Source organism: Chelonoidis abingdonii, chromosome 7, assembly GCF_003597395.2.
Source record: "Chelonoidis abingdonii isolate Lonesome George chromosome 7, CheloAbing_2.0, whole genome shotgun sequence".
Taxonomy (NCBI): Eukaryota; Metazoa; Chordata; order Testudines; family Testudinidae; genus Chelonoidis; species Chelonoidis abingdonii.
The window spans coordinates 75767894-75794435 of NC_133775.1; the positions used below are offsets into that span (position 1 = coordinate 75767894).

The window sequence follows — 26542 nt, forward strand, 5'->3', positions numbered from 1 at the left end:
GAGCGTTCATTTATTCACTCTAATTTAGGGTTTCGCGTGCCAGTACTACATTTTAACATTTTTAGAAGGTCTCTTTCTATAAGTCTGTAATATATAACTAAACTATTGTTGTATGTAAAGTAAAAAAACATTTTTAAAATATTTAAGAAGCTTCATTTAAAATTAAATTAAAATGCAGAGCCCCCCAGACAGGTGGCCAGGACCCAGGCAGCATGAGTGCCACTGAAAATCAGCTCGCGTGATGCCTTCGGCACGCGTGCCATAGGTTGCCTACCCCTGTTCTACATCCTAATCCACTGAGCACTGTTAAAGATGATACACAAAGAAGTCTGCAAGTCAGACTTTTGCTGCTTTTTTTTTGGCTACTGTGTGATGTATATGGAGTCGGATAGGGTTATTTAAAAAAATTCTGCTAGTTCACCTTTAATAACAGGAATTACTATTATTTACTAGGGGGTCACACCCTTTGTTGCTTATGTTGGCTAAGGCTGAGCTGTACATCCAGTGCCCTTGCAGTCTTCAGTGTGATTTCAGGACTATAGAAGAGAGACAATAACAAAAGCACACTGTCTCCTGGTGGGTGTGTGGGTGTGTTGCCTTCCTGCTTATTGCTTCCTTCTCCCTCCCTGGTCCCATTCCTGTTTGTTTCCTGGTTCCTGAACTCAGTGTTCCAGTTCCTGTAAGTACTTAACTTTGGGGGGGTGCAGTTACATAGGGCGTGCTGCTACATACCTGCTAGTTGGACTGCAGTTAAGTTTTGTTCAAACTGTTTTGACCTAATTGGTTCATCGTTGTTACGTTTTGATTGACTATCTACCTGAGGGTCCTGCTTCCATTTCCTTGTGTTTAGGGACTGCTGTTCTGGGGTGCATCAGAATGTAACACCTGGCTTCCTAAAGCAGCCTGGCCTGTCTAAGGAATTCTCCAGCCAGGTAACACATGCTAATCCTCAAAGATAGCTCAGACTCCTGTGCCTGGCTTCTTGGGTAGCACGCCAGCCTAGCCCAGATAAGGTTCCTGTAGCCGTGACATCAGAAAGGTTCATGGATGAGCACCACAGAACCTCTGAGGACCCAGATGACTAATGCAACCCTGTCTCAGAGTAGGGTGCCTGAGGTAACCCCAGCAGAAATCCCTTTGAGGCCAGAGAGCACCTCCACTTGACGTAGCCAGAAGAGATCTGACAAAGCCCCTAGCTCAGCAAGGTGGCACTGTATTGTTATGGATTATAAATAGCTAGGTAATAAGACAACACCCACCTACCCCAGTGGGGTTGGGGCACCCCAAAGTTGGTTATATGGATCTTGAATCCCCCCCTCAGCCCCGCACTTGCCTCTGATTGGGCCTAAACACATTGGTTCCCTTCCGCAACCTCTGAAGAAGCAGGAACTAACCCCAGAAACAAACACTGCACTCAGCAATGAAACAACAAGCTCTCCAACAGCATCAGAGACAATCGGGGGGTTTTCTGGAGGGCAAGCACACAACTCCTCCAATCCCTGCAATAGTACAACCAGGAGCCAGGCACAGGCCTCAGGGCAAGTGTGCTCTTTCTAGCCCCATCCTGTGGCAGACAATCAGCCCACAGCCCGACTGATGTCCTGCAGTCCATGCCCTGCCCCTGCACTGGAGGGGCATTCCTCCCGTCCTGTGGGGCAGCTGGTGGGCAGCAGGCAGTCAGAGTGGGATTTCCTCCTCATCCTCCAGGGCTAGCTCCCTTTTCAGCCTACCTGCTCCTGGGGACAGAGCGACCCTTCCATGCTGCAGCCACTCTGCACCAGCACTAGGTCATCAGAAAGGTGTCCTAGGTCAGTACTGGGCCCCCCTGGGTTACAGCACCCAAGACTCATTGCCTCTGTGCCCAGCTCCCTACACATCTCCCTCCTTTCATTCCCCACAGAGCTGCTCTTGTCAGCACAAAAGCATTGTGCCAGTTTCCCATATCCAGGTATGGTGGTGCTTTCACCCTGGGCTAGCTGACTTGGCTGTGTTATAGACTAAAGCCTGAGTGAGGCTTTCACTTGGGCTGATCACACACTCACTTTGCAGTGAGGACGCAAGCTAAACCACTCCAGTCATGGACAGCAGGTATAATAGGCCAGGGAAGGCTAAGCCCTCCCTGGCGCAGCTGCTGCCGACCTGCTGCCGGACACCTGGGCCACGGTAGCCCTGCCCCTTCCCCGAGGTCCACACTGCCTCCTGCTGCTTCCTGATGGTTAGACCTCCACTACACCACCACCTTCCCCCTAAAAATCCCTGCTGCTCGTTGCATCCCTCTTCCTCTTGGGAGGGGGAGTGAGGAGGGACACAGCAAGCCAGTGGCGGGTGGGGGCATCTGATTGGGGAGTAAGCGGCTTGAACAGACGCTTGGGCCAGCCCGGTGCTGGGAGGGGGTGATTCAGTGGGGAAGACCGGCAGCTCGGCCTGGTGCTCGAGGGGTCCAGCGGCTCGGCTGGGAGATCTTTCAGAAGAAGGGGGTCCAGCGGCTTGGCCTTGCGCTTGGCTCACCCCAGACCAATGGCCCCGGTGCTCAGTACTGATAGTCCTCCAATGCCTTCTTATAATCCTCCCCATGTGCTCAGAAGGACAGGCAAGTTCTCCCACAATTCACTGGGATAGAATCATAGAGCAGCTCATCTTTCTGAAGCACAAAGAACCAAGTGCTGTGCCCTGGCCTCAGCAATTCCAATTACACACGCAGTGAGTGCAGCACAAGTGAGGATGCAGTGCAGTAGTTTGGGTATGGCTTGGCATACCCAGGTTGCTCACACAGGTGGCGAGATCCAGATGCCAATCACTTAAGTCTGCAGTGAAAACACACCTACACTGACTGAGATTCCCAAGACCACCTAGGATCTGAATCCCCAGTTTCCATTTGATTGTAATGGGAATTTATCATCCAAATCTGTCCGTAGCTTTGAAAATCGCAGCCACTATAATTTGCAATTTAACATTCTAAAGCCCAAATTCCATGACTGATAACTGTACATTCCTCTCCGCCCAGCCTACACTCAAGACTCACTCTAACAAACTTAACTTGCTCCATAGCCTGAAGGAACAGACTTTTCAAAATGCCTTATTTAACATGCTGCACAACATGCAGATATTGACTTCCCTTGAGGTGAACATCAAGATGTATCGATCTTCAAGCTAAACATTAATGGTAGTGAAAGAAAAATAAATCTCACTTTCACTGACAGAGTTAATATATGTATTGTTACATATACTCCATTGCACCAGTCAATCTGGCACAATCATTTAGCTTGATTTAATTTCATAGGGTGATTTAAGGATGTATTGTGGAGAACGCAGGATTGAAATATGCTGATGGCAATTACTGACCTGCAGCTGGGTTTTACAGAACATAATAAAGTGTATGGAATAATAAATGCAATGTTTTCACAAGTAACTACTGATTGCGTTTCTAAATATATCCATTAGTTTAATAATTTAAATATGTGTGAAAGGTGGAGTACACAGGATGTTTTTTAAATAACCTGCAAAACTCTTCTGTAAAATTAAGGAAGGGAAAAACATATAGTCTGGAGCTGATTGGAAAATAGAATGTCTGTCCCACTGAAAATTCTGTCTGTCACAGTTTGATCCAGTCCCCTTCTCTGGACAGACACCAGTCTGTTGTGAGTGAACCCCAATGGCTGGATTCTACGTGCTCTTAAACTTACTGAGTCTGGGCAGAACAGGGTCATTATTCCTAGCTCTGAGTCTCTCAGGCACACTCCTGTGTGCAGACCCTGTGTTGCCACCCTTTGTTGGGGTGCAGACTCTGCTGCCAGCTGCCTTACACCCCACTTCTGTAGGTCACCTTGAAAATGAATTGTACAAAAATAGAGTAAAAGTGTTTGCAATATTGAATAATATGAGGGTCAAATTCCAAGAATTCTCCTTCTAGTCCTTAAACCGGGGGTGGGCAAACTGTGGCCCACGGGCCGGATCCAGCCGTTTTAAGCCAGCCCATGAGCTCCTGCTGGGGAGCAGGGTCTGGAGCTTGCCCTGCTCCAGCGTTCCAGTTGGGGCTCTGGCTCGGGGGCCGCTCCACACACCTTGGCCCCCACTCCAGCTGAGGTGCTGGAGGTGAGGATCGGGGGCCACTCTGGCGCTCCAGCCGGGGTGCAGGTTGAGGGCTGCACCACACATCTCCCGGAAGCCACGGCATGGGCCCACTCTGGCCCCTATGTGCTCCAATGGCCCCCTCTGGAGCTCCAATGGGAGCTGTTGGGATGGTGCCTGCAGATGAAGCAACATGCAGAGCTGCCTGTCCGAGCCTCCGCGTAGGAGCCGGAGAAGGGACATGCCACTGCTTCTGGGAGACTCTTGAGGAAAGCGCCACTCGGAGCCTGCAACCCTGAGCCTCTCCCCACGCCCCAACCCCCTACTTCAGCCCTGATTCCCGTCCTGTTCTCCAAACCCATTAATCCCTGGAGCACCCTCCTGCACCCCAAAACTCTCAGCCCCAGCCCCATCCCAGAGCCTGCACCCACAGCGGGAACCTTCACCCCTTCCTGCACCCCAGTCCCAGCCCTGATTTCCCTCCCGCTCTTGGTCCCAGCCCAGAGCACCCTCCTATACCCCAAAGCCTGCATCCCCAACCAGAGCCCTCACCCCCTCCTGTACCCCCAACCCCAATTTTGTGAGCATTCATGGCCTGTCATACAATTTCTATTCCCTGATGTGGCCCTCAGGCCAAAAAGTTTGCCCACCCCTGCCTAAACCATGTGCACATGTACCTCTGAAAACCTGTCCTTTCGTGCTAATAGTTCCTAGGGTCCTACTGCCCCTTCTCAATCTCTAAACTCACGGAAGACACAGTCTACAACCAATGAACTCCCTTCCTGTTCTCCAGCTCTGCCTTGGATCCCTTCCAATCTGTCTCCTGATATCTCCACTTTACAGAAATTACTCTCAGTAGGGTCTCTAATGACCTCTTTACGGCCAAACCTCAGGCCCTCTACTCTGTTTTCACCCTCCCCATCCCTCTGCTGCTTTTGACACTGTTGTTTATTCCCTCCTTGGCATCCTACCCTCACTGGGCTTTCAAGATACTATCTTCTCCACCTACCTCTTTGACGTCTCTTTCAGCATCTTTTCAGCCTCCTACATACTGCCCTAATACAATCTGGTCATGTAATTAAGCAGTACAGTTGTTCCAAATAAAAGTGTGGAATGAGACCACACAGCTTATGAGGGAAGATGGTCCCTGAGGGAGTCTGTCTGAGGAAGTGGTCAACAATAGGAACAAGTTTGAGAACCACAAATATTGAATCATCCAGCCTGCAGGAACTGATGGGGCCATCTGACTGCAACCTAGGCTATTACTGCAGCCTTATCTCTGGGCTCACTGACAGTCACTTAACCCCCTTCAGGCTGTACAAAATGCAGCTGCCAAAATGATCTTCCTAACATGTCACCCTCCTCTTTGGATCTCACCACTTGTTCCCACCTTTTCCACTACATCAAAATCAAGCTAACTGCGACTTGCTCATCTCTACTTATGGGACCTTGTTTCTTACTGTGATGCTCCCCACCTCCTCCACTCTCAGTAATGCAAGTTTTGTTGCCTCATTTAATTGAATCTCCCACAACCTTCTCTGCATTTTCTTCCATGCTGTTCCTACACACTGAATGCCCTTCCCAAGCTGATACACTATGACACTATCCTCTCACAAGCAGCCACGTCTGGGTTTAAACCAGCCATTCCTGTTTTTGCCCCTTTCCAGCACCGATATAAAACTGGAAGTGGTTTTGTCCAGTATCATGCACAGAGAATGTCATTTTGCAGAGCACACTGCTCTGTGCCTGTAAGCATGCTGCATGCTAAGTCACACAGGTGGGGGCAGGGCATTCTGCAAAATGGTGTCCTCCATGCAGCATGACCTCACACGCACCGTGCATGACAGGTCACACTGGTATGTATGTGTGTGGGAGGGGGGTCATGCAGGTGGCAGCAGGGACAGCCAAGGGGATGTCCTGTATTCTGGGGAGGCACAAGTGGCCACCGTACCCTCTCATCATTTAGATCCTTCAAGATCCACTTTTGCCATGAAGACTGCAAGAGAATTTATTCACCTCCCCATCCAAAAAACAAATGGCTCAACCAATATGTGCCAGCCACTGCCCTGTCCTTGTCACCTGTAACTCCATCCCTCGCCCTTCTATTGTACTTGTCTTTCAGGATGTCAGCTATTAAGACAACGGACCGTGTGGCCCTCTAGGCCTTGTGCACTTTGCAGGCGCTGTGCAGGCAGACACAATGACAATAACAGCACTGCTACCACACCAGAGCTCACTTCGGTTCCTGAGAGCTGCCATGCAGTGCCTCCTCTGAGCCAAGCCATATAGGAGTAAACCGCAGTGCCTAGCACCAGCACGAGGAGGGGATGCTCCGAATAACCAGCCGCAGCCAGCCCCGACGAGCTGACCCGGAGGTCGCAGGCCCATCTCAGTGTTCCCAGCAGTGTGGGGCGAGCCAAAGGGTTGAGGCCTTCCCCAAGAGGCAGGAAGGGGCAGGCACTGTGCAGCACCGGGCTGGTTGTTGCCCTAGTGCCACAGACCTGATAGCTGCCTGGGAGGTTAAGTTTAAAGCATATCAATGACGCCACTGAGCGTTTCCGTGACGTCATCGCTTACTACGATGACGTCGCCACTCACCCGGACCCCAGGCGCCTAACGCCCTCCCTGCCCCCAGCCACGCGGGGCTCCTGGGTAATGTAGTCCAGCGGCAGGACTACAATACCCAGGGGGCTTCGCACCACCCCCCCCCTCTGCCGGCTCCGCAGTAACGCCGGGTCCTGCGCCCGCTCCCTTCCTTCCCCCCGAACAACATGGCGGGGCTGGGCAGCGGGGAGCGCTGGGCAGAAGGTACCGAGCGCCGCGGCACTTGACAGCGGCCGAGGGACCTCGGAGGGCTGGGGAGGGGAGGGGGCACTGGGGGGCTGGGCAGGGAGTGGAGAGGGGAAGGGGGTTGGGTAGGGAGTGCTGAGGGGCGGGGGTACTGGGGGTGCTGGGCAGGGAAAGGAGTGGGGAGGGGAGGGTGCACTGTGGGGGCTGGGCAGGGAGTGGGGATGAGGTTACTGTGGGGTTGAGGAAGGGCTTGAAGTTACATTACATTTTTCTCTGCATACCGTTTTGTGCAACCTAGCCCTGAAGCTGTAGTTTCCAGTCCATGCAGCATTTATATTATTCTGCACTGTTATTAATTTGCAATTTGTATTTGGTTCTTGCTTTGTTGATATTTCTCCTTTGTTTTCTCTATTACTTGCTTTGTGTAATATGTTTCCCAGCTACAACACACACAGAAAAAAGACCCCCATTAAAGATAATCCATGGATAATGCTGTGATGAAAGATGAATTTTTCTTTCATGGATTTTTGTATGTGAAAAGATGTTTCCATTAGAATGAATATTGGGATTATTTATGCAGGATATTATCACAACACTAATTTAACCATAAATTCCTTTATTAAATACAAAGGCTGACTGATAGTTATACAGTTGCTCTAAACGTGCTGAAATAATAAGCAATGTACTACTCCAAACAGTAACAAAACATTTATAAGCATTTGATCGAGATAGTTACAAATGGGCTAAAACCAGGGATGCTTAGACTCATACTGGACCACTCCAACGTGGTCAAGCAGGTATTAGCAATGAACCCTTTAAGAGCTTACTTTTTTTAATACCCATCAACAAACAAGTGATGTCCTTGCCAATTGGTGACTTCAGTGAAAAATTGATTTGAGGCAGTTCTCCCTTATTTGCAGTCTTAATCCAGTTAAGTTTCCAACCTCCTTTCTTCTGAAGGCCTTTCCTCCATGTCTCTCTCCCTCCTCCTTGCTGACTAACAGTTTTTCCTTTGCATCTGAGTTCACATAGGCCCCAATTTTTGAGAACACTGATAAATGGAGTGGGAAGGTCCATGTTGATTATTTTTAAGACAGTTTCTTTGTCTTATTTAAAACCATCTGCAGTCACCGCTATTGGTCAGAGGCCTTTTTAGGAACTTTCCTTATTTCATTCTTTGAACAAAGCATCCTCCCTCCTTCATTCCATCTGGCCTTATAGCTTGTTACTTTCAAGACCTTTCTTTTTTTTACTTGCTAGTTTGGTACTTTCTTTACAACACATTTCTTTAACCAGATTTATTAATACTTTAATTCTCTAATTAAATGTTTGTTTATTGTACAGTGAAACATGCAATGATATGTCACTGCATTTTTGGTAATACAGTCATAATGGGGACATGTTGCTTTGCAGCCTTAATTGACGTGCTCAGAAGAAATGCACACTCAACAGAGGAAAACAGTGAGAGTTCTGACTTCTGTGCTTGCAGCAACTGTATGAAAGGGAAGAACGAGAAGTGCGACAATGAGAGGGGTCAAGCAGGCTCTGAAGAAGCTAATATGACTTACACAGAGGAGCAGTTGTATGGGGTACAAAGGTAAACAAAATATTTTCAGTAGACTATTGTATTAAATTGTATTGGCAGAGGGAAAAGTCTCACATACATGATCTTTTAGTAACCAAATATCAACTGCAAAGCAGCTGTAGTCCTGAGCAGCTAATGTGCACTTGTGGTCTGATTGATTGGAGTTTTGGGTGCTCTGCACCTTTTGAAAATTGGGCCCATTTATTATAAGTATCTCTGAGTGGTGAAATCTGTAGTATCAACTATATTCTGAACTTTAACTTAAACTTCCTTGAGGTGTTATGGGTTTGTCACAAATAATGAACAGTTATGTCTGTTATGAATATCTGTATTTCGTATCTAGTCGGTTTAAACTATGGAGCCATCATAATTATAGGAGGAATATGCATAATAATAGGTGATCAACAAAGGTTGCTGTATATAAACAGAATGTTAGTCACATTGCCTTCCTAAATTTAACTTTTTACTAAAAATACTGCAGCTAATTTACCCATATTGTAATCTAAAGAGTTAGCAAAAGATCATTTTAAAACAGCTGTTTTTTTTAAGTCACAGGAGCACAAACATTTCCTTTTTAGATTACTAGGTTTTAAACTTTAAAAGGTAGAACCATTTTTAATTATTTTTTTGTGGCGAGGAGACCTAGCTCTAGCTAAGACTTGAAATTCTAAGTTTCAGCCCAAGCTTACTTTTCCATCTGAATCAGACTCCCTAAAAAGAAGGATTTGATGAAAATAAGCATAAACTGTATGTTTAAATTTAGGCCTTGTTCCTACAGGGACCGCTGCATGGGGAAGACCCCTGTTTCTGTTGACTTCAGTGGGGCTCTGTGTAGATATGTGTGTCCTCTGTGTGCAGTGCTTCACAGGACTGGAGCCCTGCTCATGAAAATAAGGCATGGCTGAGGCAAAGGATAGTATAGTCAAGTATTGTTCACCCTCCTGCATTGTCAGTGAATCTCAGTTTTAGCCCTTTTTGCCCTGAGCTGCTGAAGTAGAGAACGAGGAAGGATAGTTCAGTGGTTAGTGCACTAGTCTGGGTTGTGGGAGACCTGGATTCAGGTTCTGCTCTGCCACAAATGTCCTGTGTAACCCGGGGCAAAGTCACTTAGTCTCTCTGTGCCTCAGTTCTCAATCTGTAAAATGGAAATAATAGTACTTCCCTACCTTACAGAGGTGGTGTGAACATAAGTGCATTAAAGGTTATGAGGTGCTCAGGTACAACATGGATGGGGTCTATATAAGTATCTGAGATATGCAGACAAACGTCGTGGCTTGCACAAATAGAAATAACAATGGGGGACCCACCAAGCTCCTTTTCACTTGTTGATCAGTGTCAGGATTTTAAATGTAGTCTTCTCAGGTGAAAGTAATTTAAATAAACTCTTCTACTGCAGACAATACGTATGTCTGGTTTTCTATCATATATGAAATGAACCTGGCGATGTCTAGTTTTCCAGCTGGCCAGGTGTTCAGGTTCCGAAGTTATGTGCATGGTACAAATGGGCACACTAATGGCTTTCTTACCAGGACAGGCAAGAGATGGGTGAACATGGAGACCGAATTACACACCAGCTGTTTAGATCTCCTCCTTTCAGTTGAGGGTTGAGCTAGATTGGTGGGGAAGCTTGTGTTACCTCTGCCTGTGTTGCAACTGCTTTGTGGCTTAACAGAAGACTTCAGTTTCTAGAATGCACAACCTGGAACCTTTCTTCAGCATTTACATTTTTACTAAGTGAATCTTAAGTTATACATGTGACCCCATCCCTGGGACAGTGCTCTCATTCCTCATGCATCTTAGCAACGTACAGCCTCTCTCTCTGCTGCTACTTTTTCCTCACCTATATTAAGTGCTGTCTATTTGGTTTCTTGTAAATTTTTCTCTCAACTGTATTGTAGGAGGAGGCATGCAGATAATAAAAAAACAAACAAAAAAACCCCAATTTTGTCTTTTCAGAATAAAGAAGTGTAGCAATTATTATGAAATTTTGGGAGTTGAGAGAGATGCCAATGAGGAGGATTTGAAGAAAGCTTATCGAAAACTGGCCCTTAAATTTCACCCTGACAAGAACTGTGCTCCTGGAGCAACAGAAGCTTTTAAAGGTATGTGAGATGAAGTATGGTTTATTCTAAAAAGAATCTTTCAGCAAGGCTTGCTTCAGACTTCCTGGCTGAAGACTTCATAGAAACACAGACAGCTTATAATTTTCATAGGTGATGGTAGGATGCATACAGTTTTTTTCATAAAATCCCACAGCTGCCTGACAAAGAATTGTCTTTGTTAGGAGGCGTTTCAAAGTACAGACCTCTGTGAGATGCAGGATAGTAGTAAAATGAAAAGGCATCCTAAATCCCTTTGAAGTTTCACAGTGGTGCTTAAGCAGTATTGTTTGTAACGAATTGCCCTCATCCATTTGATCAACAGTTTCCCTGGTTATCTAATCACCTGTTGTTCTGTATGTTGTATTTACTAGATTGTGAGCAGATCCCTACCATAGTCAGGGTACAATTTGATCAATTTCATGGCCAGAGAGTTTTTAAATTGGTCAGTTTCACCTGAAATTTCATGGAATTGTAACTGGGGGGTCCCAACCCAAAGGTACCCGTAGGTAGGTCTGATCTCTCCTCCTCCCTCTTCAACCCAAACAACCTTGCAGGGAATGGACAAATCCTGTCCCTCCCCAGCCTGGTGGGTTCTCACAGCTAGGAGCCCTATGGCTGGGGTGGTACCAGCAGCAGGGAGAGATCGGATCCGCCTCCACAAGCATCCTCCAGCTGCAGCAACCTCAGGGCTGCTGCCCAGTCCCAGAGCTTTCTGAATCAGGGGGAGGCACTGGGAGGTGGGTCTGATCCCCGCCCACCCCAGCGCAGCCATGGAGGGAATGGACAAGTTCTGTTCCTCCCTAGCCTGGCAGAGACTTGCAGCGAGGAGCCCCCCAGCAGGAGTGCTCCCAGAGCAGCATGGGGAGATCAGATTTCACGGGAAAGGGCTTATTTCACCAGCTATTACATGTTTTTCGTGGCCGTGAAATTGGTAGGGCCCTAATTATGAGTTAAAAATCATGAAAACTTTGAAAGTTTTTGTGTGTTATTCTGATTCTCTGAATTTTATATTAAGATTATATTATCTGTATCAACAATCTTAGTATCTAAAGATTTAAATTAAAGCTGTTATACCTTCTTTTTTTATCTTCCAACTATGGCCAGGATTATCTTAACACAGAGTTTGGCAAAGCCTTACTTTCAGTTAGCCAGTGTTAAGGTAAAGAAGACATGAAATTTCAAACTTGTTGGGTTTTTGGGGGGCTGGGGGTTTGCTTTCAGTGTAAATTTGCCTGTGAAAAATGTATTTCAAATAGCATTAAGGTGGTACAAAAGTTCTAAATTTTAAAATCAAACTTCAGTGTTCTTCACTTGCATTAATATTTAGATACCGTGAACATTAGAAAAAACTATATGAACACAACTTTCCAAGAGAAAGTTATTGCATACTTGAGTTTGTTGCTGCAGCTATTTGACCATCAGAAATTAATATCTAAAGATGTTGGTGTGGTCTGGGGAGACATGGTGGCTAAAGGGTTTGGTAATAAAATGTGGAGTCTTTCATCTTTGGGGCACTAGTTTAGAGCCAGTTCAGGTGGCTAGTGATGAGGTCATTGCCAGCTGACTAGCTGTATGGTAGCCAATGTGAAACAATTCTCATATTTCAGGTCCTGGTAGACACGTAAGTGTATCAGTTTGTACCTTTATTTTCAGTCTCAGTGAAGTGGCTACAGGTTGAGTAGAAATGGCCATGAACATCAAACAGGTCTGTTGGTGGCTGTTTCAAGTCAGAGTTGAGACATGTGTAGAGGACAGGGGAAACTGCCAGTGATGTACTTATTCTGTGAAGAGAGGTTTTAATTCTCCAAGGCTATCTCAGTGCTAAACATATGTCTAGTGGATTGCCTTTGGCATTAGAAAGCAAATTGAACAATTTTGAAAGCTACCACTGATTAATATAAAGGCAATTATTGTAAATTCCTTGATCCTTATTTGAGAATTTGTTCCCCAAATGTTGTGATCGAGCCCTATTCTTGATAGTCTCTCAGGTGACTGGTGGAACTCCCCTAGCTCAAAACTGTGCCTTTGAATGGGGTTGCCAGCAAGTGGGCATTTGTAAGATAATGGCCATCCCTCACCTCACCTTCTGTTCCTCTTTCCTCTGGTGCATGAGATCACTCTAACCCTGCTGCCATTCTCACTTAGCCCTCTGTGATATGCTGTACACGCAATTGCCCTTGTTTAACTAAGGCCTTGTTTTCACTAGGAAAAATGATATTTTTAACCCATGCTAAGCTAACCTGTGTTACAAGTCTAGTGAAGACAAGGCAGTTGTAACCTTTCAGCTGATTGAGGTAAATCCTAGGAGGATCATAGTGTTTATCTTGTCCAGCTCATAGGAATGTAACACAAGTTAACTTAACACAAAGTTAAAAGTACACAACCTACAGGAAGGATGCAATGTCATGTAATTAACTATGTGGTTTGTGGGCACACACTGTGTCTAAAGCCTACCATGTCACTAACTGGTTTCAGACTTAGTAAAATGCTGTAATGTCACTCAGCCCTTTAACAGATTTCCAGAATGGTCTCTTCCCCAGTTTTTTGAGTATTTTCAACCCTTCAGTATGCTACAGGAGATGTTTTAACTTCCTGCTTCCATCCAAGATGAGTGCACAGCTTTCATCAGTGCTAATCCCAGTATTCATAAGAATAACTGAAAGGGGCACTCACTTTGCTTTATGAATAACACCTCCAATGGACATCGCGTCTCTCTGTCCAGATGGTTACATGTTACACTTTGTCCAACAGAAAATTTGCCTCTATCAACTTGTTGCTACTCATCTTATAAAATTTAGCTTATGAAAGGCATATTGACTCGAAAAGATTGCACGAAGTAAATATGTAATATTGCTCTCTCTTATTCTGCAGCAATAGGCAATGCTTTTGCCATTCTGAGCAACCCTGAAAAACGATTACGATATGATCAATTTGGGGATGAGCAAGAGACTTTCGGCACTCCCCGGGCTAGGAATTATGATTATTACAGGGAATTTGAAGCAGACATCACACCAGAAGAAATATTCAACATGTTTTTTGGTGGGCACTTCCCTACAGGTCAGTGTTCTGTCTATACTGTCTTCTAAGTGTAAAGAGCTGGAAAGTTAGCTTTATTTGATACTGCTTAAGAACCTAAGGCCATGTCTATATTACACAGCTAACTTGACATAGACAGCTTACATCAACCTTACTGTGGAGGTTTATGCACTGCAGTGTTCCTCCTGCCAATATAACTCTCTTGCTACGCTGACATAATAAAACCATCTCGACATTAGCTTTGCAAATGTTATGCAGAGCACAGCAGGCTGCTATGACCATGGCAATATTTTCTTCATTCGGGTCTAATTTGCCGAAAAAGGAGCACCAGCGACCCTTTAATTAGCCAAATACACATTCAACAGTCATTCTACTCCTGCTGAACCTGTTGTTGAATGCTTCTTGCTGCAGTCAAGGTTTCTGGTGTATGGCTTCATAAGTCATGGGAGCAAGGGGTTCGCTGGGTCTCCAAGGATCACTCTTGGCGTTTCCACATCCCCAATTAGAATCTTTTGATCTGGAAAGAAACTCCTTGCTTGCAGTTTTCTGTACAGGCCAGTGTTCCTGAAGATACATGTGTCATGCATCTTCCTTGACCACCATGCGTTGCTGTTGGTGAAATGATCCACCACAGTATACAATACCATAGAAAAGTAGCCCTTTCTGTTGTTGTACTCCATTGCAAGGTGGTCTGGGGCCAAAATATGGATATGCATGCCATCTATCATCCTGTCGCAGTTAGGGAATCCATTACAGCAAAGCAATCTGCTATTTCCCACACGTTGCCAAGAGTCACAGACAGTTGTAGCTGGAGGCGATTAATGGCCCTGCACACTTGTATCGCTACAACCCCCATGGTGGACTTCTGTTTCGCAACTGATTGGTAGCAGTCTGGAGTTGCCAGCTTCCACACAGCAATCACCACTCACTTCTCCACTGTTAGGGCAGCTCTTATTTTGGTGGTCTTGTGCCACAAGGCAGGGGCAAGCACTGCACACAGTTTCGGACGTGCAGAGCCACTTTTCTGGAAGTTCTGCAGCCACTGCTCATCATCCCATACCTGCATAACGATGCAATCCCACCACTTAGTGCTTCTTTCCTATGCCCAGAACTGACGGTCCACTGTGTGCAGCTGCTCTGTGAATGCCAACATCAATCTTGAATTGTGTCTTTCCATGGCACACAGCAGAGCAGACACCACAGTGTCACGAAATACTGCAGGATCAGCCACATTGTGTTCATAATGCTCATCACAATACTGGAGAGCAGTCCAGAATCCATGGTTTCAGACAGAGATGATGGGCAGGAAGTTTACAGGCGCTATTGAAAGTGGTGCAAAACATCGTAGGAAGCCCATAGAATGGTGGGACGGAGAAAACTGCACCGTGGGCCACTGAGCCGAGCTCCATGATGCACTGTGATCCCTTCCCAGAACACCTGGCGGCAGATGGTGGTGAGTTGCACACTCTCACCACTCTGTCAATGCAAGAGCACTAACTGGACATCACAAAGAGCATTATGTGGACGTGCAAAAGCAGTTTAATTACAGCGGTGGATGATTGTCAACATAACTTAAGTCGACTTAACTTTGTAGTGCAGACATAGCCTAACTGTACTTTTTAGAACAGTAAAACCCGATAATTAAAGTGCCAGTTGCTTTTACTCTTTTCTCATTTCTTCCTTTATATGTTTAGCAAAACTCCTGAGTTGCACAATTTTAAATTGTTCGTTGACTTCAGATTTTCACAATGCGAAAACCTACCCTACCCTACCCTTGCTTTCTTCACATGTGCTACTACAACAGCAGCATTTCCACATGGTTCAGTGAACCATTCATGCTGTTGCTGCTCTGGTGTGGCCAGCCAGCACACTCCCAACCCCTGCCTGTGTCGTCTTGCTTCTCCTGAGAGCTCCTAATCAGCGTTGAGCTCCAGGGGTGAGAACCACTAACACAGCAAGGGCTGAGGCAGGTTGAATTCCTTGTGGGCCACATTTTTAACTCCAGCTGTGGTTGGCAAAACTGCCTCTTCCCTCTCTCCATTGCCTGAAGCCAGAAATAGTTTGGAGGTAGGGAGACGGTGTTTATCTCCAGGGATCAGGAGTGTGCTTGCCAACCACATCACCTGTAGTGCTGCTGTCATAGACAGCTCACCGAGGCATTGTCTACACTGGCAAGTATCTGTGCAGTAAAGCAGCTTTCTGCAGTGTAACTCCTGAGGTGTACACACTGCCAAGTCACTTAGTGTGCAGAAACTGCGCAGTTGCAACGCTGTAAAAAAAACACCCTGACGAGACGTTCAGCTTTCTGCATTGGGGCTACAGCGCAGTGGTGCCAGTGTAGACACTCTGGTCGATCACAGTGTTGCCACTGGCTTCCAAGAGATGTCCCACAATGCCTGTTCTCGCCTCTCTCGTCATCGGTTTGAACTGTATTGCCCTGCCCTCAGGTGACCAACCGTGATCCGCACCCCTTAAATTCCTTGGGAATTTTGAAATTCCCCTTCCTGTTTGCTCAGTGAGGTATACAGTGGTCTCAGCTCATCTTTCCAGGTAACCATGCCTGCTCCACGCACCAGGCAGTCCCCTGCTTGGAGCAGTGCTGAGCTGCTGGACCTCATGAGGATTTGGGGAGAGGAGGCTGTCCAGTCCCAGCTGCGCTGCAGCTGTAGGAATTACGGTACCTACAGTCAGATTTCATGACAGAAGGGGGCCATGACTGGGACACACTGCAGGGCAGGTCAAAGTGAAGGAGCTGCAGAGCACCTACCACGAGGCATGGGAGGCAAACCACTGCTCCGGTGCTGTGCCCATGAGCTGCCAGTTCTACAAACAGCTGGACACAATACTCGGTGACAACCCCACCTCCACAGTGAAGGCCACTGTGGATACTTCGGTGGCTTGTGTGCCGGTCGAAAGTGCACCAAGCGAAGAGGAGGAAATCTTGGACAAGGATGTGGTGAGGGAAGACCCAAAGGCAGAGGATGACTTGGAGGCCAGAGATGCATGCAGCCAGGAGCTCTTCTCTACCCCGGAGGAGGCTAACCAGTCACAGCTGTCAGAGATTGGCAAAGCACAAACAGGAGAAGCTGCCCCTGGTAAGTGGCTTTGATTTTGGTAATCGCTGAAGTGAGTTGTTGTGGGCAGCAGGGTTACAGAAAGCAGGTGTGTCTGTATGATGTGCATTTCACCACGTGCCTATTTTAAATAATGGAACAGGGTGTTGATTGACTCCCTCACTTCACGGGAATCCTCCTCAGAGATCTCCAAGAAACGCTCATGGAGATACTGGGCAATCTGCTGCCACAGGTTCTTTGGCAGATCTGCTTTGTTTCTTGCCCCATTAAGGGTAACTTTCCCATGCCACTCTGCCATCACTGGGGGGGACCACTGCTGCACAAAGGCAAGCCGCATAAGGGCCAGCATGGAAGTCACAATCTTGGAGAAGACCCTCCCTTGATTTCCTGCTTACCCTCAGCAGCAAGATATCTTCCATAATGAACACAACCTGTGGAAAATGTGGGGACAGTAATGATTGTAAGGTCCCGCATACAATGCTGGCTCTCCCCAAGAGCCACGTGCCCAGTGTGCAGTATTGTCCTGGAACACTGATTTCCCCTGCCCCTGTGGTTACTCACCGTTTTGGGGGTCTTGTGTGTTTGCCTGTCGTCAGCCAGTTAGTGACAGGTATGTGAATAGTAGTTGTGTTTTAAATCACTGAATCAGTGGTCTGTGTGTTGCAAACAATACTGCTTTCTGTGAAATGTTGCATTTTGGCTTTCACAGATAAGACCTTGGGAGCCCAGCCTCCCTCTTTGTTATCACCAGCTGCACAGAATTAGGAAGCGGCCACAAAGAACTAAAGAGGATTTTCTGTGTGATGTCATGATGCATGCCGCAGCTGAAAAACAAGAATTGAAGGAGTGGTGGGACAGCGAGAAAGGGGACCGAAAGGAGAATATGGCGCACATGAATGAAGCCACGAAGCGGCTCTTAAAGGTTATTGAGTGTCTAGGTGGTCTGGTACCATTTGAATATGTGTGCCATCTATCACCCTTCCACAGTTAGGGAAGCCCATTTTTGCAAAGCCATCCACAGTGTCACGCACCTTGCCCAGAGTCATGGTCTTTCGGAGCAGGATGCAATTAATGGCCCTGCACACTTCTGTCAACACAAGTCCAATGGCCAACTTTCCCACTCCGAACTGGTTAGCGACTGATTGGTAACAGTCTGGAGTAGCCAGCTTCCACAGTGTAATCGCCATGCACTTCTCCAGCAGCAGGGCAGCTCTCATTATCATGTCCTTGCGCCGCAGAGCTGGGGCGAGCTCATCACACAGACCCAGGAATGTGGCTTTCCTCATCCAAAAGTTCTGTAGCCACTGCTCATCATCCCAGACGTGCATTGATGATGTGATCCGTCCACTCAGTGCTTGTTTCCTGAGCCCGAAACCAGCATTCTGCTGTGGTCAGCACCTCTGTGAATGCCACAAGCAATCTCATGTCATAGCTAGTACACGTGGAGAGATCGGTGTTAAACTCCTCTTGCCTTTGTAGTTTAAGGAATAACTCCACTACACTCATGACGTGTTAGTGAGAGCAAGCAGCATATTGGTCAACAGTATGGGATCCATTCCTGCGTGCAGTACACAAACCATTGAAAGATGGCACCAAATGCGGACGGTAGCACAGGGATTGCTGGTATGCGAAGCAATGCATCATGGGGCATTGGGACAGGGCCCAGGATGCCCCATGACCCCCTCCGCCTTCCCACAACTCCTAGTGGCAGAAGAGGAAGAGATACTTTGTGGGACAGCTGCTTAGAGTGCACCACTCCGAATACCGATGCAAGTGCCGCAAATGTGAACGTGCTATTGCGCAGGCAGCTGACAATGTGAACACACAACAGCAGTTTCCCTTCAGCACTCTCTGAGTGGCTATGTAACTGCCGGCACTGTAACTCTGCCAGGGTAGCAGTACCCTGTGTATATGCAGATGTGCCATGAGAGCTGCTGTGATTTACAGCATCACTAGCTGTGATGTGTTATAACAGTGACCACAATAGTGGAAAGCAGTGCAGGCTCTGGGCGCACAGTAAACAGAGGCCATTGAAAACACCACGAAACACAGATGGAAGCCCATGGAATGGTGGGACGGGAAAAAATGAGTCAGGACATTGAACCCGCACCCAGGGTGCACTGCGATCCACTCCGCCATTCCACAACTCCTAGCTGCAGAAATAGCAAGTAGCATAGTAGGTTAGTTACCCATAGAGCACTGCTGTCACTTTTGATGCTAAAGCACCAACTATGGATGTGCTCCAACAACAAAAAGAGCATTGTATGAACATGCACAAGCAATGTAATTATACCAGTTTTTGATCATTGGAATAACTTGCACAAAAAAAAAACTCTGTAGTGTAGAAAAGGCCTAAGTGAGGGTGTTACAGATTTCTGTGGCAAAGAAAAATAAGGGAGCACAGGGATTTTCATTACAACTCCTTATTAAAACTAAATAGCTATGTCTTTAGAACACTTTTTTTCTTCCTATTTGCTATACGACTAAACGTTTTCCTTGCAATTCTTTTGCAAAGCAGAAATTGTGTATGCTTTGCCTACTTCCAGGTTAAACAAAGCTTAAAACTGTTTTGATATTAAAACCAAATCATAACTTCCTCCAAAAAAAACTTTTGAGATGAACATTCTATACATTTTCCTAGCTCAAAGGTTATTTTTCGCTTTAATTAAGGAAAATCCATTCAACTGTTTTGGTGCACTTGAACAAATCCCATATGCACCAAAACAGTTGTAAGCTGAAGCATAGGCTTTTGGGGAATTGGAGTTGAAAACCTTTGGAGATGAGCAAAACTATAATTCCACACCAAACTTTTTCTTATGCTGGTAGGGTATTCTGCGTGAGGGTCCTGGGATCCTGGAACTTGCTCCCTCCACTTTGTCTGAAATATTATGAAATTGATGACCTGTGCATGCTACAAAAGCCACTTATTTAATCGGGTTTTGGAGAGATGGAAGATATGGACCCAAAGGCATTAGGGGGTCCATTTCTGTTCCTTTCCATTTGCTGGCCAACTGAGTTCTGATCTATATTTAAGTTTAGATCAACCGTTAGTGCCATAGTTAAGCTGACCATACTTCCAGCATGACGCGGCGAGGTTGATGACAGAATTCTTCTGTCAACCTAACTGCTGCTGTCTCCGGGAGGCAGTTTACCAGCATTGACAGAAAGATCACTTCCGCTGATATAGGAAGTGTCTACGCTGCAGTGCTATACTGGCATAGCTGTAGGACTGCAACTGTGCCGCTGTAGTGCCCAGAGTGTAGACATGCCCTGAGTTAATTTGTTACTCTTTGTTTAATGCTGCAAGTAAGCTGAGTTTATGGTACCAATGGGATGTTTTTTAATGCTGCTGGATGGTCATTATGCTGTTGCAAGTAATTGGCAGGGTGCCTCGAGCTTTGGTATGGGCATTTTGTTATTTAAACTTTAATAAATGAAAGTCAAAGAATTTATTTTAAGTTCAGTTTCTTGTAACAATGTTATCTTGTCCATGTTTGTGAAGTGCTTTGAGAAGCTTGGATGAAGGATGTTATAGAAGTGTAAAGTTGTATTAATTTCATGCAGGCTTAAAGATGGAGTCGTATTTCTGTGGTCCTGATTAGGACAAACATTTTTAATTTGGAGCCTGAATTAAAAGAAAAGAGCATAGCTATTCCGGTGTTCATGTAATGTAAAATCCATAGCTTTCAAAATTGACGGAGCTTTTTAACAGTATCATTCTGATCAAAATAGCTTGTGCTTCTTTCTTTCTCCATCTTAGAAGTTCTAAAATAAATCAGCTATATACTGTATCTGTCTTTAGCCTAGAAGAAAAGGAAATCCTGAATTGTATTCTTTATCAAGTAGTATTTCTCTCATTACAAAATCCTTAATGAGGCAATAAAGAGCTCAAAGAAAGAGAACAGAAATGAGTACAGCAGGACAAATTTAGTAATTAAGAGCAGCATAATTTATGGACTGAATGATAAAGCCTATTACTTAGGCCACGTCTACACTACGGGATAATATCGAATTAGCTAAAATCAGTTTTATAAAACTGATATTATAAATTTGATTTCATGCGGCCACACTAGGCACAGTAATTCGGCGTTGTGCGTCCATGGTCCGAGGCTAACGTCGATTTCTGAAGCGTTGCATTGTGGGTAGCTCTTCCGTAGCTATCCCATAGTTCCCGCAGTCTCCCCCGCCCCTTGGAATTCTGGGTTGAATCATTATTGTCGCGGGTGGTTCTGGGTAAATGTCGTCAGTCATTCCTTCCTCCGGGAAAACATCAGCTGACAATCCTTTCGCGCCGTTTTTCCCTGGATTGCCCTGGCAGACGCCATAGCACGGCAACCATGGAGCCCGTTCAGCTTTTTTTTTTTTCCTGCACCGTATGTGTACTGGATGCCGCGGACAGAGAGGCGATACTCCAGCGCTACACAGCAGCATTCACTTGCTTTTGCAATGATAGCAGAGATGGTTACCGGTCGTTCTGTACCGTCTACTGCCGGAGAAAACTGGCAATGAGATGACAGTTATCTCTCCCCCTCTGTACTGTCCGCTGCTATCATGAGTGCCCCTGGCTGAAATCGGCCGGGGGCGCAACGCAAAAGCAAAATTGGGATTGACTCACTTGGGACTGAGTCAATCCCTCCCTTATGGTTTCTAAAAATAGAGTCAGTCCTGCCTAGAATAAGGGGCAAGTGTATTAGAGGACCAGTGTATCAGAGCACAGCTGCTCCGTGTCAGTATTCACAGGGGGTGCCCCTGCAACAACCCCACCCGTTGCTTCCCTCCTCCCCCAACCTTCCTGGGCTACCGTGGCAGTGTCCCTGCCCCCCCCCATTTGTGTCATGAAGTTATAAAGAATGCAGGAATAAGAAACAGAGACTTGTTAGTGAGATAAAATGAGGGGGAGGCAGCCTCCCGGGGCTATGACAGTCCAGGCAGTACAGAATCTTTTCTTTACACAGGAAAGGGAGGGGGCTGATGAAGCTCAGCCCCCAGTTGCTATGATGAAGACGGTTACCAGCCGTTCTGTACCATCTACTGGGAGTAACTGGGAGTCATTCCCATTTTTACCCAGGCGCCCCCGGCCAGCCTCACCTGAGGCCAGCCAGGAGCACTCACGGGCTGATGGCGACAACGGATATCAGTCATATTGCACCGTCTACCACCGGGGAGGGGGAGAGGAGCGGATACTGCTCTTCACTGCTGCAGCATCGCGTCTACCAGCAGCATTCAGTACACATAGGGTGACATTGAAAGAAGTCAAGAAATGATTTCTTTCCCTTTTCTTTCACGTGGTGGGGGGGGGGAAGAAACTGAGGAGCTATTCCCTGAACCACGCCAGACACTGTGTTTGAACCTACAGACATTGGGAGCTCAGCCAAGAATGCAAATACTTTTCAGAGACTGCTGTGGACTGTGGGATAGCTGGAGTCCTCAGTACCCCCTCCATCCATGAGCGTCCATTTGAGTCTCTGGCTTCCCGTTACGCTTGTCACGCAGCGCTGTGTATCCTGGAGATTTTTTTTCAAACGCTTTGGCATTTCGTGTTCTGTAACGGAGCTCTGATACAACAGATTTGTCTCCCCATACAGCGATCAGGTCTAGTATCTCCCGTACGGTCCATGCATGCTGGAGCTCTTTTTGGATTTGAGACTGCATCGCCACCCGTGCTGATCAGAGCTCCACGCTGGGCAAACAGGAAATGTAATTCAAAAGTTCGCGGGGCTTTTCCTGTTTACCTGCCCGCTGCATCCGAGTTCAGATTGCTGTCCAGAGCGGTCAGTGGTGCACTGTGGGATACCGCCCGGAGGCCAATAACGTCGATTTCCGTCCACACTAACCGTAAACCGATATGTTAATATCGAATTTAGCGCTACTCCTCTCGTCGGGGTGGAGTACAGAAATCGATTTAAAGAGCCCTTTATATCGATATAAAGGGCGTTTGTAGTGTGGACGGATACAGCGTTAAATCGATTTAACGCTCTTTAAATCAATTTAAACGCGTAATGTAGACCAGGCCTTATATTTAGAGCCTCAGGTTCCCGCGCAAAATAGTCTCTCAAGGACATGCTAAAAGTCATGTGACAGCAGTATAAAAACCCCAGTGGGTCTCTGTTTTTGTTTTTTGTTTAGAAAATTAATTGAGATGGTTTTGCATGAAGTTTTGCTTTGCCTTTAGTTGTTGTTTTTTTTTCCTTAACATTCCCTTTCTCTTGGCACACTAGTGCCCCAACATGCTGCATGATGGCTAGCTCCCATGTGCTGTTTTGGAATTTCAATTCTGAAGTATATTATTTGAAGTTTATAATCTGGCCTCTCATGACTGTGCCTGGTAACTCAGGCCATTTACTGTAAGGTGGGATAGCCAGCTAGAATTTCGGAGGAATAATAGATGTCTGCAATTGAATGAAAATGGCTAGTTCACCTCTTTGGGATTTTTTAAAACAGGAAATATTCATATGTTTTCAAATGTAACACCAGATGCTCACTATTATCGGCGGCGACACCGAAATGAGAGAGCCTGGATGCAGGAAAAAGAGGAGGAAGAGAACAGGCCTCAGGTACCGTGGGTGGAAGCTGTTAGCTTTAAGTATTGATCATGGCTTCAGTGGGCACATTTCAAGTTCATGTGGGTTTCAGTAGTGTTCCCTATGCAGTAGAACCTCAGAGTTATGAACACCAGAGTTACAAACTGGTCAGTCAACCACACACCTCATTTGGAACCAGAAATATGCAGTCAGGCAGCAGCAGAAACAAAACAAAACAGAAAAAAAACAATACAGTACACTACTGTGTTAAATGTAAACTACAAAAAAAATGGAGGGAAAGTTTAAAAAAAAATTTGACAAGGTGAGGAATCTGCCTGGACTTGTTCCATTTAAATTAAGATGGTTAAAAGCAGCATATTTCTTCTGCATAGTGAAGTTTCAAAGCTGTATTAAGTTAATGTTCAGTTATAAACTTCTGAAAGAACAAGCATAATGTTTTGTTCAGGGTTACAAACAACCCATTCCTGAGGTATTCATAACTCAGGTTCTACAGTTCTTAAAATGGGGAATGCCTCTAGAACCAGTAATATTTTTACAATCAGAATGGACTTTTTATGTGGGACCATTCTACTTGTCTCTTTATTTGCTACTTCCAAAATGTATCTTATTGTGGGGGGGACTCAGAAAAGAGCTACAGTCTTTCATCAGTTGAAATGGATCAGTAGTGGCTGAAAATCATTACCATCCAATGTCTGTTGTGTAGCCTAATGGGAAATAAGTTTGTGGTGTGGACAGACAAATGTTCACAGGGCTGGCGCAACCCATTAGGGGCGCTAACATTTGGGGGGCGGTGACCACGGCAGCCAGATCTTCAGGCGCCCCGGTCAGCGGCAGCATTTTCGGGGCGGGACCTTCCGCCGCCTCTGTCGGGGGTGGCATTTCGGGGGCAGGACCTTCCACCACCTAGGGCACCAAAAAAGCTGGTGGCTCTCCTGAGTGTTCATATCACATACGGTTGCAGTGAGCATTCTTGTGGTAATCTTGATACAGACACCAAGGATTGAATAGCTACAGACTGCTTTCTGCGCTTCCCCTTAAGGGCCAAGGTTGAGGCAGGTGGGCAGGACAGTGTAAAAAAAACGCTGTTACTGTCCGGGCTGTTAGTTTTATGGAGTAACAGAGACTTTTGTCCCTAGAGCCATCGCTGTTTCACTTGCACTAAATTCACTTACCTTGAGAAACATATTCAATCAAATAAAAGAAAATACACATCTCTAATTCCGAATTGCACTGTGTATTATTTATTAACCTTTAACATTCTTAAGAGTTTGTCATTGGGATTTTAAGTATTTTGTGGGATTTGAGAAAAAAACATTGTAAATTTTAGAAACTACAAGGAACCTGTAGATATAAACTGTATCCAAGCAGGGTGTTCCTTGCAGCTTCCTGGCAGCACAGTATGCACATACTTTTTGAGGGATAGTTATTTGACTTATAAATGGAATTGTGCATTAAAGAAATTTTATGAAAATTTGATTAGGAGAAAACTTACTTATTTATTTGAAATTTAGGTTATTAGTGTTTTTCCAATAAAGGTAATTTTGAAATTTAACTAGTTTGAAATTTAAATGTCACGCTTCTTCTGTTAACTCAAGGATAGTCTCTGTTCTTGTCTGATTATCATCTGATACATTGTCTGCCTAGAGACCGCATCCTGCCTTTTATGAGCTAGTAGATCTTATTCTCATCTTTAACTTTTATCATCCACTAACTATGGTTGTCCATTTCAGAATACATACTCTGCGTTTATTCAGTTGCTGCCAGTTTTGGTGATCATAGTTGTGTCAGTTATAACTCAGCTGATGGCCACTAATCCACCCTACAGCTTGTTCTACAAATCGTAAGTCCAATTTTTAAAAAACGGTTTATCTGGTCTAGGTTACTTGGAGTGAGGAGGTAGAGGGATGTTGGACTTAATAGAGAATTCACTAACTTTTCCCATCTGCTCTCTGCAGAAAGCATTATCACTTTGTAATTAAGGGACTAGGGCTATTTCCATGTTTATTGGTTGGTTTTCCTAGGCACTGTCATAATACAAAACCATCAAGGAGCAGGGCCCCATTGTAACAGGCTGTATACAGACAAGTAACAGAAGACAGTGCCTGCCCCAGAGAGCTCACCATCTGGTTTAAAACACTTTCATACGGTGGTCTAGTAGCATTTAGCACCTTCTAAACTAGCGGGATCTGGAGCATTACAGAGCAACCTGGTTAGCCCTTGAAGGAGTGGGGAATGCCTAGTTCTAATCAGGGCTTGGGGAAAACCCACGTGCCTGTTCATCTAGCACAAATAGAAATGCTGCCCAAGAGACTAGGCCAATTTGGGCTGTAGAGCTGGTGGGTGGCTCTACTCTCCTTCCAAGGGAAAATCCCCCAAGTACCACTAGTTCTCTTTTGAAGGGAAAGGAGCAGTAGCTAGGTGGAGCTGAGGAGCTGTAAGGCATGAGACCTCCTGCGTGCTCAGGATGGCAGCACCACAGGACCCTATAAAGATCCTGGGGTTGAAAAGGTATTGTTGATTTGAATGGTAGGAAGGATGTGCATGGTTGATTTATACACCAGTGTAAATTCAATATCCATGGGCTTGGAGTTGTGGACTGGTGCGGTTCATGGCCTGCAGGTGTTTTCAGTTGGATGAATGAGTGTCAGGGAAACATTTCAGATCCTCCTTTCAATCCAAAGCGGTTCCCTCATGCAACACTGGAACAGTATTAGCTTGGTGTTCAGTCCGTGCTGGATCGAAAGGCTTATCATGACTGTGGAGGGATATTTAAGGAGAGTTGGAACAAGTAGGTGGGAAAGAAACCTGCAGTACTGAACACTCAGCCCAAGGGGGTTCTGCTTTGTTAATCCGGAATAAAATGAGTTTGAAGGTTTAGGCATTTGCCTCTTTGCAGTTTTATCATTTAAAAAGCAATTAGCTGTTTGCAACAAAATCCCCCCCCTCATTTTAGGGCATTGTCACACTTTGTCTCCTCCTTATACCTATCTCAAAGAACTGGAAGGGACTTCAAAAGGTCGTCAAGTGCAGCCCCCTGCCTTCACTAGCAGGAGCAAGTACTAATTTTGCCCCAGATCCCTAAGTGGCCCCCTCAAGGATTGAACTCACAACCCTGGGTTTAATAGGCTATGCTCAAACCACTGAGCTATCCCTCTTTGCTTGGGCCTTCCCAGTACTGAGAGTTGTTGGTCAGGTGACATGAGGACCATGTGTGAGAGGAGGGGCATAGCCACAAGCGTGCACTTCTAATAAAATCCAGTGTTTGAAAGGTCTAGGTTTGCCCCCTTTAAAGAACAGGGGGGCCATTACAGATTTCAGTGGAGGGCAACTTCTTGCAGGAGTCCA

At 45.9% G+C, this 26542-nt stretch overlaps 1 protein-coding gene across 1 annotated transcript in view; it reads left to right on the forward strand.

Annotated features, from left to right (window-relative positions):
• The first annotated feature begins 6764 nt into the window (after nt 1–6764).
• DNAJC18 (DnaJ heat shock protein family (Hsp40) member C18) overlaps nt 6765–26542 on the forward strand; it is a 34694-nt gene continuing 14916 nt past the window's right edge. The window contains exons 1-6 of the mRNA XM_032777696.2: nt 6765–6876; nt 8272–8455; nt 10400–10545; nt 13417–13602; nt 23097–23209; nt 24928–25037. Coding sequence (XP_032633587.1) covers nt 6840–6876; nt 8272–8455; nt 10400–10545; nt 13417–13602; nt 23097–23209; nt 24928–25037 — 776 coding nt within the window. The 5' untranslated portion in view covers nt 6765–6839. The remainder of the gene's footprint in view (nt 6877–8271; nt 8456–10399; nt 10546–13416; nt 13603–23096; nt 23210–24927; nt 25038–26542) is intronic.